Genomic DNA, 16,203 nt, shown 5'->3' with positions numbered 1-16,203 from the left:
TAAATGGAGACCAACAGACTGTGCCTCCCTACCAGCTTGTTGACAAAACCAGGAGATGAAATTCCTTTGAATAACAAATAGTTTGACACATACACAAGGGCGTTTGACAGCTCCATAAGCCAAACCTCAAGTCACTGCGGTGTAATCCCTCCTGTGCAGACAAAGCAGCAAGGTCTCATTCAAGAGACTGCACAACCCTGCAACAGGCCAAGTCAGGAGGAGTAAAGGAAAAAGGCCCCTGGGCACTTTTCAGAGCCTGAAGGGAGATGGAGGTTGTGCCTTGGCCAGCACAGGGCAGCCTGGCATGGCCATTGAGGAGGCTGCCAAACCTTGCAAACTCTTTGATGTATCTGCAGGTCCTCCCTCAGGGCACCGATGTGAGGCTTGGGTACAAACAGGGAGCTTTTAAGAATTTTAATCAGGTTTTTATTACTCCTTAATTGGTCCTTTCTTTAATAAAAGCACCTTATTAAAGGAAACTGCTGCGACTGCAGGATTCCTTTTATAGGCAAATATTGCAGCTCTCCAAGGGGAGGGAGGGTGGGAAAAACTGACCGAAACCATAACTCCAAGGGGAAAAAGGGGAGTTCCTATGCCGTTATCTCCACCAACATCAGCTCTTCAGCTTTAAACAGAAGGGAGAGAAGTGGCAGTGACTTGTTACAGCCCCAAGCCCAGAGCTGTGATGGGAACTCGGGGCTTTGGCAGCAACCTAGCAGCAAACCTAAGTGAAGCAGGAGGTCTGCAAACATCACTAAGGGGCTGTGAGAAAAGTCAGAGCAGGGCCCTGTTAATTACAAACCTGGAAGCCAACATGCAAGTGCCTAAAGAAAGGACAGCTTGAGCTACTGTTGCTCTCCAGAGTGGCCAGAACAGGCACCTGAGTGAATTTACGAGACTGTGGGGTTATTGGAAAGCCGTGGAAAGCAGCTTCTGGCCCTCAGCCCAGATTGCAAGGGGCTTAAAAACGCAGCTGGAATCAGCTTCCAGCAGCAGTAGCAGCCCAGGAGGAGGAATGTGTTATCCCCAACAAGACGCGCCTGGGCTCTGGCCTGCTTTTCCCACGTGCCCAGGGGCTTTCTGAAAATTAAAAGGTCTTCCCATGCTCTGCATCTCTTTACTGTGTCAGTGCACCAAGGGTTTCCCACACATCTATTTGCTCTCTTTTCCATCATCTTCCCCAAGCTTCAGGCACAGCAGCCAGAAGGAGGAGAGGAGCCATCGGTGTTCCCCTCATTTCACCCCATGGGACAGCCGCAGTGAGGCTGGCTGCATGCAAGGAGCACAGGAAAAAAAAAATAATAATAAAAATAAAAGTCTTTTGGAGTACAGGATCCAGCTGGAAGCAGATTTCATCACTTCCAAACCTGCTAGGGCCAGGCTGCTTTTTGACAGATTGCTTTTGAAGATGTCCCAGGACTCAAAGGCAGGACCTTAGCTACTAGCTCCTAAACCAGACCTTCACCTTCTGGTCTGAGGATCTCAGCATCTCCATCTCTTCCTTCTGTCTTCACAAAACATTCGTGAATTATTTTTACCAGACATCTATGTCAAAAGACAGCTAGCAAGATCCCCGCCAGCTCACTACTGAATGTGCTTCATCATCTGTATAAGATCTGCACCACTTGACACCATCACAGAGCCCCTTTGGTGTCCCAAAGTCCCCTAAAAGCCCATTTTTCAAAAAGCTCCAATAAATAATTCTCCAAATCATGTTCACAGAGCACATTTGGAGATGGAAACTGTTCGCACCATGGTGGGATGCAAACAGCTGAAGCAAGCAGATGCAGGAAAGTCACCATTAGATGTGACATAGCAAAATGAGGAGCAAAACCCTAACCAGAGCTGCACCCTGGATGCAGGTTCCTGCATTGGGAAGATGTGGGGAGCACTCACAAGAAGGGCAAGCAAATTCCTAATGCAATTCTTATCCATCTCCCAAAATGGGAGCACAGATGCTCGGGCTGAATGGGAGCACAGTCAGCCTGAACTATTTTTAACTGGTGCAGAGGAAGCATTTACTTTTCATTGCTGAAGGAAGCAGTGGGGAGACAAAGCAGCCAGCAGTAGGGCTGAATTTATTCCCTTGACGGGTGTGTGCCAAAGTATTTAAAGCCCCCAGCCCCAGCTGTAATTCCCCCTTAATCTGCTCACAGCTGTGCAGGGTCATGTAGCACAGCAGCTGAAAGGCACTTTTGGTTCGTGCTCTCTGGGTTGCTCCAGCCTGCCCTGGGGGATTCTGCCTTGTAGTTTCCCTTCCAGGTAACAGGTGAGATGTACTGTTGGCATGAATAAGCACCAACCCACAGGTTCCCCTACATTTAGCTTAAAATGTATACTTGAGCATCACCATTCCCCCTTTTTTCCCAAAAATATCAATGATGGGAAAACTGGTGCTCGCAGGGTATCCCACAGACTGGGGTCATGCCCATTGTGCTGCTGGCCAGGTGGAAAAACAACAGCTCAAACTTTGCACATGGGTGGCCGGGCAGCTCGTGGGGGAAAAGGCTGGGTTTGCTGCTCAGCTCCCTCCCAAACGAGCCACCAGAGCTTCTGCTGCCGCACGTAAATATTGTGCCTTGCAGGGATCCACAGGAAACACGAGTGATGACACATGTCCCATCCATCCTGACCTAAAGAGGTGCTTAAAATGTTCTCAGCTACCAGTGGAAACCCCCCAGCTGCATAAAACGAAGTCTGGCACTAACACATAGAGGTCTCCAAGTTCCACTTTTGGAAGCGTGGATGCACATCCACAACATGCACACCCGTAACTGCAGGCTGCTCCCTGCTGCCAAGGAAGTGTTTAGTAAAAGGCTGCCTTTATTAGAAACACTGCAGCCCCATAAAGCTCAGAAACTAGTGGCAATGGGAACCGGTGGACTTCCTATGCTAAAAATGTACTTAAGGGAGGAGTGCCTACAGGGTGAATTACTTGTGGTGGTCTCCCTTGGCAGGAGAAAGAGGCACTTCATTCAGCCTGCTCTGAGGCAGGTGCTGGCACGGCTCGGTTAAACCATACCCTCAAGAGGCTTTTGTGTTACCCCAGCAGCTACGAAGGGAGCTTTGGGCACTTAGTCCAGAAGCAGATCTTTATGCTGCTGTGTGGCGTCAGGCAAGAATAATTCCCAAAGTCTGCCACGGCCCAGACAAGGGCACAGCTCTTGCTACCTGAGATGAGCACAGGAGCAAAAAACCCAAGCTCTATTCCCAAACGTTTCCACTTGAAGTTAAAGTGTGGGGGCTGCAAATAGCAAAACCTGGTCAAGGTAGGACAGGAGAACAGGCAGGGCTGGTTCCCAACCTGTTGCTCATGGACAGGTTGATACCAAGCTTTGCTCAGGTCCACGGGAAGTTTAAGAGCTGACACAGAAACCAGAACATCTCCTCAGCAGTGTGTAATTTTACCAGTGATCCTGCTAATGGGCTAGAATAAGAATTATCAGGTCACAGAATGGCTTGGGTTGGAAGGGACCTTGATGATCACCCAGTCCCAACCCCCTGCCATGGGCAGGGACACTTCTCACCAGACCAGGTTGCCCAAAGCAAGTACATATACACACATACGTTTACAAATGATATGAGAATGCCTGTGCCCACTTAGAAAACTGAAGAAGTAAATCCCTTACCCGGTTGTCCTCTTGAATCTCCCAGTCACTGGAGAAGCTCAGGGCATGCTGCGCCTGCGAGCAGTTGGAGAACTGGAAAAGGCTGGCAAACATCCTGCGGTTCTCCTGCGTGTCCGGGAAAATCGCCTCCTGGAAGTTCACGCCGTGCGGCAGGAGGATGTAATTCTCATCCATGCTGCAACACAAACCAGGCGGGCAGCCCACCGTGAGGCTGGATTTTGCTTTCTCTCCTGCCGAAGTCACCCTCCTGGCTGAACAAGTGCCACCAGAAGTTGCACGGACAGGCTTTTAGCCAACGCGGGGCTCTCAGCTGCCAACTTCCACCCCGGGGCATTTGGCCAGACAGCAGCAGCAAGGACCTAGCACTGATATCTGCTGCTTTGTGATAAAAACAAACCCCCAGATCTACACGGCACGTCTGTATTTTGGCCTTGGGTTCCTCCTGAATATGCATTGCCTTGCCCTTGATCCCCGGGTTTAAGGACTCCTTCAAGCAGTCAATAAATAACTGGTGCAAAACGTGCTTAGAGACACTGCCTCCGAGCAAGCACTGGACAGCATCAGAATGTGTTTTGCTACACACCCAGTGTAAGAATATACCCAGGATTTCGAAACAAGCCACTAAGTAATATTTCGCAAATGCTGCTGGATTGAAAGGTCACGGTGGAGCCTTGTTCCCACATCCCGGTTTATTTTTCTTCTTCTTTCGAGCAGCCCGGAGTTGGGATTTGGCCGGGGTTGGGGAGAGCCGGGAGAAAGGCTCCGGGTGCGTTATTTGGGGATCGCTCCCAAACCCCGGAGCCAAACTTTGCGGGACAGGCGGCTGGCCCGGCTCCAGCACCAGAGAGCAGCCCTGCCCTTAAAAAAAAAATAATAATAATAAATAAAAACCCGAGGGCAGCGGCTCAGCCTGCATCAGGAGCGCATCGCTGGGCACTTCTGGTCGGGGTCTGTTTTGGGGTTGAAGGATGGGATGCTGCGACCCCCCCCCCCTCCACCTTCCCGGTCCTGGAGCATCCCCTACAGCAGCGGGACCCTCCCCGACCCCCCAACCTCGGCACTCACCGGAGGAAGAAGAAGTAGGAGTAGCCCTGCAGGACGGTGTGCGAGTGGCAGGAGAAGTACCCGAGGCCGGTGAGGTTGAGCCGGGAGCCAGCGGGCACCTCCAGCATGCTGCCCCAAGCCTGGTCGCACAGCAGCTCGATTTCGGCCGAATAAAAAAGCCCCCCCGGGCCGTGCTGGCCACCGGCTGAGGCGGGGGGGTCCCTTTGCCAGGGGAGGTAATTGTAAGCCCCGTAGGGATCGGGATGGAGAGCCAGCACCCGGGCGTAGACGATGATCGCCGCCAGCTCGGCTCGGCAGCCCTCGCTCAGGGGTCGCCACTCGGCCGGCAGCTGGCAGCCCCCCCCGGCCCCTGCTCGCCCCCCCAGCCCCAGCGCCAGCCCCAGCAGCAGCAGCGGAGGCAGCGGGGGTGGCATCGCTGGGGAGGGGGGGGGGACACAGTGCAGGTATGGGGGGTAAAAGGAGGGGTGAGGAGGTGGGGGGGGAAAGTGGGGAAAGAGGGAGTGTTATTTGGGGGGGAGGGGGGAAGGTGGAAGGCAAAAGGATCCTAATTTGGGGGGGGAAAGTGTTAGGGGGGAAGGAAATGGAAAGGGGGGGGAGAAGTGGGAAAGGTGGCACCCAAAAAGATCCTTGGGGGGGAAAGGTGGAGAAGGGCTGGGGGGAGAAGGAAGCGAGGGGGGGGGAAGAGGAGTGGGGAAGGTGGCACCCGAAAAGACCCTAAGGGAAGGAGGGGAAGGTGGAGAAGGGCTGGGGAGGGGGGGAAGCGGCAGGGAGGGGAGAGGAAGGTGGGGAAGGTGGCACCCAAAAAAAAAAAAGACCCAAAGTGGTGGGGAGAGGCAAGGGGGGGAGCGAAAGGGTAAAGATGCGAAGGGGAGAGGGGGGAAGAGGGTTTAGGGTGCGGAGGGGCCGAGGGGAGAGGAGCGGAGATGCGGAGGGGAGGGATGGGAACGGGCGGAGATGCGGAGGGGCAGGGATGCGAAGGGGAGGGATGTAAATGAGAGAGGTGCCGAGGGGGAGCTGGAGAGGGAGGGATGAGAAGGGGAGGGATGCAGAGGCAAAGAGGGATGCGGAGGGACGAGGTGGCCGAGGACAGAGGCAGAGATGCCAAAAGGGCGACCCTAAAACCCAGCCCCGGAGAGGGGAACCTGCTGCGGGGCAACCCCTGGCCCCAAAGTGCGCGCTGGCGGTAGCCGAGGTTTGGGGAGGTGGAAGGGGGGTCTCAGAGGGCTGGGAGGGAGGTGAGAGGTGCTGGAGGGGCAGGGGGCTGTGCACAGCTCCTGGCTGGGGGGAAAAAGAGCCTGAGAAGCTGGAGGGGAGAGGGGAGAAGAGCCCAACCCTCTGCTCCCCCTCCAGCTGAGGCTGGAGGAGAAACTCGCCAGCGGATCGTTTTTCAAAACGCATCTGGTGGGAAGGGTAAAAATAAAAAGCCAGGTCTCCGTGGGTTTGGGCTTCCCACTGTCTCTTCCTAGGGCTGGCTCAGGCAGCCTGGGGCTTCTCCAGCTTTTTGGCAGGCGGCTGGGAGGCTGACCCCGCTCCTGGCACACGCACTGCTGCGGAGCTGCTCCCGAGCATCCCCGAGGGTCCCGCACCACTCGCAGCCTGAAATAGCTTCTTTCTAGCTCGGTTTTGTCCTTTTCCCACATTAGATTTCACTGGCAATAGTAGGGCCAAGAAGGGGCTTGGGATGCTTCAAAAACATACTTTAGAATATGATGATCGTGCCGACATGGTCCCGGTTACATCTGTCCCTAATGGCAACAGTTATTAAAAGTTTGACAGTGAGTCCTGGCTGGTTCCTTTAATTTCCTCCTCCATCTGTCCGTCTGCCTGCATCCATCTGTCTCTCCTGTCCCGTATGAGGACCAGAAGCCCCGGTAGCAGAAGGTGCCTTTTTGTTCTGTGTCCATGCTGTGCTGGCGTAGGGGGTCCTGGTGCAGGACGGGTGTTGGAAATGTTGTGCAAAATCATCACCCGTAAGTTAAAGAGTGCTGAGCCAAGCCCAGGACAGGGAGACAAGACTTGTGACAAGTGTCTCCCTGGGGAATAGTTTCATCACACTCAGCTGTTTGCAGAAAATAGCCCGAGGAGTTTAATGAAGGTAATATTCATGTTTCGTGGTGGTGTGGTCCTACAATGTGTTTCATCATTGCTTAAGCAAGAGCAGCAAAGTTGGTTCTTGCTAAAGGAGAAGCGGATTTCTTTCTAAGAAAAACTCCATCGTGACAGATAGAGCTTCTCTAACATTTCCATAATCTGTTTCTTGGAAATCAACAAATTGTTGCATAGCTTTCCAAAAAAAGCTTAAAGGAAAATCTGAAACTTTTTTTTTTTTTTTTTCCTTCTGGAGAAAATATCCTCAGGAAATTCCATTAGATCAAACAGGTAACTATTGGGTAAAATATATTTTAGTGTTAACCACCAGGAAAAGCTGGTTTTGCTTTGAAACTGAAGGGACTAACCTGTGCTGGAGAAGGAGGTCTCACAGCCTTGCTCAGTAGGTTTTAGACATGTAAATAAGAACTAAGGAGGAGAACAAAGAACTGAGGCTGTTGACTCCAAGCAAGGCTGTGGCCATCGCCAAGGCATTTTGTGCAAAGCAGTGTACAAGGAGGCCTCAGTACTATCCTCGTAGATAGGTTTCTTTTGAGATAGGATGCTTTGAGATGTGGGGAAGCCGTGGGGTCATGTACAGAAGGAGGGAGGTGATAAAAGATGTTCAGCCCCTCTGAGGTGGTCTCTCCACGCATGATGGCTCCAAAGTGGATCCCACATTTGGTGTGCGCATCAACATGCAGGCGTGTTATTACTCCCAGCCTCTTCAGAGCCAGAAGAAGCTGATGAGATGTTCATAACCATAGCTTATTTCATCCCAGGAACCAAATTCTTATGGCCATGTGAAAGGCAAGTGCTTTTTCTTCTCTGTATACATAAAGAGATTGATATTTTCTGGGCAGAAGAGAGTCAGATTTAGGCTCCGACACTGTTTACTGTGTGTTGCAAGTGAGTAATGGCCAACTGTCCTCAAACCACTCTGGAAATATCTAATCTCAGCTGAGATTTGTTCTGCTCTTGCTCACAGTTGGGTTAGCCACCACGTAACAGCTGGGAAGGAGCCCAGGGAGGGAGAGGGAGGGACACAGGCAGCTCAGACCCAAAGTGTGGAAGTGTCTTTAATTACTGCCACTGCTAATTGTCTGAATTAAAGTGCCTACATGTGACCAGAGGTTTTGAATCAGTGAACCGTCGCAGAAAGCACAATAGCATTTGCTGGCACACTCTGACTGATGCTCCCCAGTTCTCTTTTCAGCGGTGGTTACCGGAGCCTGGAAGCCTTTAATTAATTAATTAACACTCTTTGGAATTTCTCTACGATCCTGCAGAGGTGGTAGCACCAGCATTGGGAGGATACGGGGGGAGCCTATGGAGCTGACTTGAGAGCTGAATGAGCTCCACGGAGGTCTTGGCTGTGACTCCTGAACAAACACAGGACGCATACAGGTCTGCACATAGAAGTAAAAATTAAAATACCTCTCACTTGGAAGTGCCTGCTTTCCTCATTCCCTCCCATTTATGTTTGCTGTTGTCGCACCCAGTGTCAGTGTAAGGGCTGGGGGTGGCTCCTCTTCTGCTATGCCCTCTGTGAGACACCCCAGCTGAGACCTTTCCCTGTCGGAAGCTCGTCGGAGATGGATCAGTGTGTAACTTTTCCTTCCATCCAAGCAAGCTGGTCCCTGGGTCTATTTGCTGTTTTCCTCAAGCTCATAGACCACTTTCGGATCAGTATTTTAGTAAATAAGTGCAACCATCTGCACTCAGATCCCAATGATTAATGAAGTTTTGCTCTTAAGTTTTTCTCTACAGAAGCACCATCAATTTTCTCCTCTCTTCCTTAGTTTCTGAGGTAGCGAAGAGCAGCACGAGCATCTGAATCCTTTCCAGGAGTCCTTTTGCTTCAAGCTCTGGATAACACAGGATCAGTGACACAAAGGAAGGATTTAGAAACCCTCCTCGGAGACAGCATCCTTCAGATCTGAGTTTGCTGTTGCTCTGCAGGGATCCACCGGCTGAGCTGAGATGCTCTGCAGGGCAGCGTGGATATTTTCCTGCTGTGAACTCAGCGTGGGTCTGACAAGTGTTGGAGCCAAATCGAGCTAATCAGAGGAGAGTCAGTAGAGCCAGTTAGCACTCAGACTGTGCTTTCAGCCACTCATGCATGTGTCACAGTTACTCATTTACTTCCTCTGCTTAGATAGGCTCCTGGACTTTGGGACAGACATGCGGTTTTCCCAGGCAGGAGCTCTTCCTTCCCTTTCACGTATCTTTACAGATATTTCAACTAAAGGTTTCTCCCTCCAGGCTGGGTCATTTTCTTTGCTGTTTCTATGGCAAAGCAGGTGATTTAAGGCTTTTAATAAAACACGGCTCGGCTCTGTCTCTCTTTGCCTTTAAAATATTGATGGAGTTGTGTTACTCCAGGTATCAAATGAGAGGACGGTGCTTGGAGTCTGGCTGCCCTTCTGATGGGTGTAGGTGATCTGAAACCTCAGCCCAGATGTCTTCTATTTCTATATCCACGATGCTTCCTTCACAGTCCAGGGTACAACATATCAAACCCAGATTTCTTCCCCTGCGCCCACCCCTCTTTAAAATGGGCAACCTACAAGTTGCCCTATTAGTGTTAGGAAAAAGATGTTTTTTCTACCTTCTTCTGTCTGTGCTTCTCTAAGTTGAGTCATTTTTCTCTTCTAGTTTGACATTTGTTCCATCATATTTAATTATTTTTATACCAGTGGCTGGGTTAGGTGATTCTGATAAAAAAGAAATAATAAAATAATAAAACTGGTCAACATTTCCCAGTAGTTCTTTTTGCTTCTTTCTTTCTTTTGAACAACAATCATGACCATGAAGAAATAGGGTCTCTCTTCGGGGATCAGCTAGGAATTCACTGCTAACTCAAGGAGTTTGCAAAAAGGTACTTTATGCATATTATTGAAAAGAGTGTTGTTTTTTTTTTTTAATTATTGAGATTTTTTTTAAATTATTGAATGCAAAAATAAGTAGAAGGATTAAAGAATTGGTATGGGTGGAGCCTTTTTCTTACTCCTCCTTCTTATCCTTCTTTCCTTTATTGGACCCTTTGGGCTTTTCTCTTCCCTGCTCCCCATTGTCCCCATCCTGCAGTCATGTATCCACAGGATCACACTCTTCTCTCCATCTGTCCCTAATCTCTGATGAATATCCCCAATTTAAATGCAGCTCCCTTCAGATAGGGAACTCTCTGAATCACTGCTGAAGGGGAACTGTTCCTCTCATTCCAACGGGCCTTTTCTCCCTTTATCAGTCACTTTTCCTTATTACCACCTGGGCTGACAGCCTGGGTCTCATCCTTAGCTGACTCTTGTCCTTCTGTTCTCAGGGTCACATAGACATTTTTCCCCTGGTATCTCCCAGACGTGACCTTTCCAGCCACTCACACAACGAAGATGCTCTGCAGGCTCTTGCCTCTGATGTCTTTACTCCTGCAGGAACTTTTCCCGGGCAGACTCAGTCTTGGCCCACGGCTGCCCACCCAACTTGCTGCTATACACACTGATTTCCCACCACAACTGATACTGTTCACCACCCATCTCTTCCCCTTGTCTCCTTCGTCCAACACCCACCCCTTGCTTCATGCCAGGCTCTTTCAGAAGAGCTCCAAGTCAAGGACCTCCTCAGCACCACATTTCTCCAGCATCTGGTTCACGAGCCATGCCTGCAGGTCCAAGAATAAGAATAACAACATCGTGCAAGCTGATTCCAGCCCAAGGCAGCGGAGGCCAGAAGTTGCTGTGCTCAGAAGTCTGTTCATAAATCAACGTGAAATGCGCTGTCTGAGCGGGGCTCCCAGTAGACACACATCTGCATAACACATACCACTGACACAACTGGCAGTGGGAAAAATATCTAAACATATCATTCCCACAGCTGTGGAGGAATGAATAAAGATGGCTAGCTCCCCTGTCCCTAGGGTGAACCCTGATCCAGGTAAAGGCAGTTTTTAGGAGTTAGAGGTTTTAAAGGCAGAGGACCATTAGAAAAGTCTAATCTGACCATGCCAGCTAGAAAATGTCCCCAGGACCATAACTGAATTTGAAAGAAGAAAGCTGAAATAAAGACACCCAACCCTCAATTTAAAAACTCAGAAGGTGGAGAAGCTCATCCTTCAGTGAGATCTTACAATGCTAAAATCTTTTGTTTTCTCCCATTCTGAATTTATCTGGCTTCGGCTTCCAGCCATATGATCAGGTTGTGCTGTTGTCTGCTACATGGAAAAATAAAAATAAAAAATCCACATACATTAAAAACCTTCACATGGTTTCAGCATGTATAATTCAAAAGTCAATTATTTCTTTGAGTAAATTGAATACAAATAGCTTCTTTCACTTGGTGACAGAGTGACCGTACTACCGGTCATTATTTTAGCTTGCTTGCCCCTGATTTTCATCATCCTTTTCTCCTGCATAGACCAGAGATGAAGGCTGTATCGTAGAGACTGGTCTCCAAAGAGCTAGTGAGTGGGTAGCACCACCTCTCTGATATAGTTTGCTGCTCCTTCACCCAAGCATGGTATTTATTCTGCCAGCGAGTCTTATTACAAGTGTGGAGCAATTTGCCATGGTCACTCCTGCAGAAAAACTGTATGGGCAAAGTACAGACATACCTCAGTCAAGTGGAGGCAATTCTGGCCCAATTTTTGGCCAGAGCAATTGTCCCTCCCACACCTGATCAATCACAGTGGGTCTATTCAGCTACAGGATCCCAGGGGAACCATGATGAAAGTGGTGCTGGTCATGTCCCAGTCCTGCAGTATCACTGAAGCAGTGATAGTACAGGATTTTGACTTTTTGTCTGGAAATAAAAAGATGGAGATGCGTAGTGGTTTTTGTTTGTTTGTTTGTTTGTTTTTTTTTGTATTTATATCCTGTCCTCTGTTTTTGAAGAACTGAGCCATTTTTCAGTTTTGAATCACAACTGGAAGCAACGTGTTTGATACCATCATTTCCCAAAGTGAATTTACCTGATGTGCAGCTAGATCCAGCAGAGGCAGGTCTCCAGAGATGTCTCTCACCTGTCTGTCACTCCGCAGGATTTGCCTTACCCTTCCTTCATCACCCAGAAACCAACACCTGACCACAGAGGGTTTTGTGTAGAGCCCATGCTGTACATAATGAGAATTATGAGTCTCAAACTATCACTGACTGAGTAGGAATGGGCACTCGTGTCCAGTTCTGGGCCCACGCAGACCAACCTTTCTTCTTGCACTTTGCCTGGATAAAACAAAAAGGGGAGAGAGGCAACTCTAGTGAGTGATCTCGGCACAATGTATAGTTAATGCAATTGAACTTACCCTGTGCTCAGTTTTCACAACTGGGTTCTTATTCTGATGAGTTAATTCCCTTTGACATCTCTTATGTTCCTCCCCTGCTTTCATTGAGTCTAAAATAACCCAACTGTCCATCTTGCTTATGGAATTACTGAACTTTTAAGAGAACACAAAGTGCACTCGCATGAGGATTTGGGATTAAACCTCTCTTGTTTATGTTAAACATAACATCTTAATTCATCCTTTGCTGGAGGGCAAATGAGTCTCCACAGCCCCAAAGAAACCTGCTTTCAAGCCCTGGAGCAAAGGTCAGTGCAATTTGTTTCTTATTACAGCTGTTCTTTCCAGTAAAGTTGTCTCATGGTATATGACAGTCCTCTTACAAAACACCTTTATGCAATTTACAGCATTTTTACTTAAATATTTTCCATTGGAAGACAGTATATGCTTAATTTTCATCACGTTTCTATTCTCAGTCTGCACAGATCAGTGGAGTACCTGACTTTTTATCCAGGGATGTGATAAGGAACATAACTCCCTGCCATGTACACCTCAGCGAGCACCCAAAGAGCTCTGGATTTGGGGAGCGAATCCCACTGAAGCTAGCAGTTCTCAAATTGGGTTGGCTCCAGCCTCCCAGCTCTGTGGTTGTGTATCTTGGGTACAGAGGGGCAGACCTGTGGGAAGAAGGGCAAGGCAGCACTGAGTCGTAGATTGCTGTTGGTCACTAACGGGGTAAGAAACACCCCTGAACCCCATAAAGTCCTGGAGGTGAAGGGAATAGGAAGTCCCAGGAGGGATAAGGCAAGCACAATGATGCAGAGCCCAAAAGTAAACCAGATATAGATATTGGGGAAAAAAAAAAAAAAAAAAAAGAAAAAAAAAAAAAAGGAGAGGACATTGGAGGAAAGGCAGAAAAAGACTTGGGGTAGGAGAAAAGAGGCAGTGAAGAAAGTAGCTGGTCAAAGAAAAATTTAAGGCAAAGAAGGAGTGAATGAGGGAATTAAGAAGTTTACAATTTAATTTATTCAACACTGTATAGTGAAACTACAGAAATAGCGACAAGAAGCCTTTATAACCTATGTCCCCAGCGAGCTTGTAGCCTTTCCACATCAACTGAGCAAAACAACTTCCATCAACACTCCCTTGAGATCCTTACAACCCACTCATTCCCCAACCATGGAAATATGGAAAAGAAATGGAAACCAGCAAGTTTATCCCTTTCCTTGCTACTGAGAGGGCATCAACCCATCTAGATAGACCTCCCCAAATGGCTCAGGGCCCTGCTGAGTGCAGTGGAGTGTGGGCTCTTTATTTTTTTTGTGCCTTCTGGTCTTGCTTTTCTCTGGAATGCTTTTAAATAGGGCTTTGACACAGACACTGTGTTTGCAGAGCAGTTGACACAGAAGCCCATCACCCCTGCTGTTGTGCTGGAGGTTTATTTGGATTTTAGAAATTGCTCTCAACAAAGGATAAAAAAAGCTGTGCTTAACCCCAGGAGTTGACCCAAATGGGTGGCTATGATGAAAGGGGCTCTGATCCAGCTCTCCCAATGCAGATTGCACCCTCCTCTCCTGGCAATCAGTTGGCTCACTGCTCACCAGCACACCTCTTGATTCAGAGCACCTTCATTTCCCAGTACAAAAAAAAAGACAGGGATCTACTTGAAAGAGTCCAGCAGAGGGTCTCAAAAATGATACGGGGCCTGGAGCATCTTCCCTATGAGGAAAGGCTGAGAGACCTGGGGCTGTTCAGCCTGGAGAAGAGAAGACTGAGAGGGGATCTTACCAATGTGTACAAATACCTGAGGTGTGGAAGACAGAGGGATTTGGCCAACCTCTTTTCAGTGCTCTGTGGGGACAGGACAAGGGGCGATGGCCACAAAATGGAGCCCAGGCAGTTCTGCACCAACACGCGAAAGAACTTCTTCACGGGGAGGGTGACAGAGCACTGGGACAGGCTGCCCAGGGAGGTTGTGGGGTCTCCTCTGGAGATATTCAAGGCCTGTCTGGATGCCTACCTGGGCAGCCTGCTGTAGGGAACCTGCTTTGGCAGGGGGGTTGGACCCAATGGTATCTGGAGGTCCCTTCCGACCCCTACAGTTCTGTGATTCCCCAGGACCTGGTCTAGAAATGCCACCACAACCGAAAGATATAAGTAGGAGTCAGTTTGTGTCCATGTATGCACAGAACTTGTTGAGACACCAGGAAAAACCTTCTCCTTGGTTCTCATCTCCAAGTAGAAGAGCACAAAGAACCAAGAGCTTTAAAACCCATTTGTCCAGGAGAAAGTAGCTCATTTTAATCTAGAGAAGAGCTGCTTTCTGCAGGCACCCTGCTAAAAACCCAGCTGGGCAGAAGCTGGCTGGAGCTGGACACAGCCATAGCCTGAGGTCCTGAAGGAGTCTGAAACACTTAGGAGGTTGTAGACATCCTGAATAAATTGTCCTGAATAAATACAGACAGCCTGAATAAATTGTCCCCATTGCTTGGAGAGCCACCACAAAGCCACCTGCAGCCCATCCATCCTCTCGCCATGAGTTTGGTGCTGAGGTTCAGCCCTGAGCCTTGTCTGCTGCACAGGTGACGACATAACCAAAGGGAGAAGGAAAAAAATCTCTTTTTCATAGACATCTCTGTTAATCTACAACTCTGCTTAAATATATCCCAGCTGCTAGGAACAGCTGTGATTTTTTTTTTTCCTTTGCCTTTTTCAAGTGTGATGCATTCCTCCTCTTCACCATCCCATCATGTAGGAGGGAAGAAGAGCCTTGGATAAAAGCCTTGCTCCGGGGCAAGCAAAATCCGAACTGCAGCTTTGCATAAATCTGTCACTTGGATTCCCTGGAGAGCAACTGCAAACTTGAAAAATAGCATTGTGAAGCAGGCACAGGTGTGAACTCTTTATTTATTTGGTTAAAAAAATAAAAGTTGCTGCGAACAGCCTCCAGAACATGATTTCTTTCACTCAGCTTTAAGCTTCTTCAGCTCTTCTAGGACTAGCCCTGTGTTGACAAAAGTGTTATTTGTAAACCAGAAATGAAGCTGTAAGGAGCAAATTGTCCTGTACCGGTATCCACTGTGGGATCCCCATTGACCACCCTGTCCTTCTGCTGCTTTTTTCTCCCTCTGGAACAATTTGTGAGGGAGTTTTTGCTCTCTTCTAAATGTAAATGCATCCAAGATTTGCTGGGTTTGGCTTGCAGTGGGAGGGCAGCCTCGGAGGAGGCTCAGTTATGTCTTTCACCCCAGGGTCAGCTTTGCATCCTGCGGTAAATTTGGCTCCTTTACTTGAAACAAAGAAACACTGTTATTACACAGGCTTCCCCTCTCCTCCGTCCAGGCACTTTCATGCCCAAGATCTTTGGCAACAAGTGGCCGGAGCTGGCTGGGGCCGGCGGAGGCGGCCGTGTGGGCTGAGCTCATCCCAGGCTCCCGGCGGGGCTCCTCTCACCCCCCACGCCCTACCTTTGTCCCCAAATCTTTCAAGTTCTCAAGAAGCAGGAGGGTGTTTGCTGCTGTGTTAAGACTCCTTTGTAAAGGAGGAAATTGCTTTTGCAGCCGCAGTCCCAAGGGCTGTGCTTTTCTCGTGCAATGGGACCTTTATCAGACCTCATGCTGCAGCGATAACGTTTGCTGAATGTGTGTATGCCAACAGACACAGACCTATAGCCCAAAAAAATACAGGGGCAGCACTTTTCAGCCTTTTGTTTTCCTTTTTTTTTTTTTTTTAAGTCCTTGCCTAGTCCCTAGGTAAAGCCATATTTGCAGTAAATAAAGTGAAATATTTGGGACTGTATTGGGTATTTCTAGTCACCGTGCCTAAGCCTGGCAAACCACCCTCAAGGCATGATGGTGACTGCTTCTCTCCTGTGGGGACACAACCCAGTGGGACACAACCCACCAGGCTCATCACCCCTTTCTCACACCAGAATTTGCTGTGCTGGGCCAGCAGATAACCCTACTCAGCAGATAATCCTACTGGACAGCTATAACCCTACTCAGCCATAACCTGAGAGTGTACGGAAAATGGTTTACCCACCTAGGTAGTTTTGCGTTTCAGCGCTGCTCCGCCTGTGTTGAAAGCCAAATTAATAGGAAGGTTTGGCCAAGTTCTGCATAAGTCGAAACCTGACTTTTTGGCTGGGTT

At 48.9% G+C, this 16,203-nt stretch overlaps 1 protein-coding gene and 2 long non-coding RNA genes across 3 annotated transcripts in view; 1 reads left to right on the top strand and 2 right to left on the bottom strand.

Moving 5' to 3' along the window:
• The window catches only part of CCDC3 (coiled-coil domain containing 3), a 39,880-nt gene extending 34,696 nt beyond the window's left edge, over window positions 1–5,184 (bottom strand). The window contains exons 1-2 of the mRNA XM_084514542.1: window positions 4,695–5,184; window positions 3,630–3,804 (exon numbers count right to left, since the gene is read on the bottom strand). Coding sequence (XP_084370668.1) covers window positions 3,630–3,804; window positions 4,695–5,107 — 588 coding nt within the window. The 5' untranslated portion in view covers window positions 5,108–5,184. The remainder of the gene's footprint in view (window positions 1–3,629; window positions 3,805–4,694) is intronic.
• On the top strand, window positions 5,179–9,543 carry LOC311434383. The gene is made up of 2 exons (XR_014691441.1): window positions 5,179–8,189; window positions 8,585–9,543. It is a non-coding gene; the product is annotated as an uncharacterized lncRNA (long non-coding RNA).
• Window positions 9,544–9,992: 449 nt separating this feature from the next.
• Window positions 9,993–16,203, bottom strand: LOC311434378. The gene is made up of 3 exons (XR_014691440.1): window positions 16,096–16,203; window positions 11,749–11,998; window positions 9,993–11,579 (listed from the first exon to the last, which is right to left on the bottom strand). It is a non-coding gene; the product is annotated as an uncharacterized lncRNA (long non-coding RNA).

This window comes from Aythya ferina (assembly GCF_964211825.1).
Source record: "Aythya ferina genome assembly, chromosome: 1".
NCBI lineage: Eukaryota > Metazoa > Chordata > Aves > Anseriformes > Anatidae > Aythya > Aythya ferina.
This window is presented reverse-complemented; position numbering and strand designations above follow the sequence as displayed.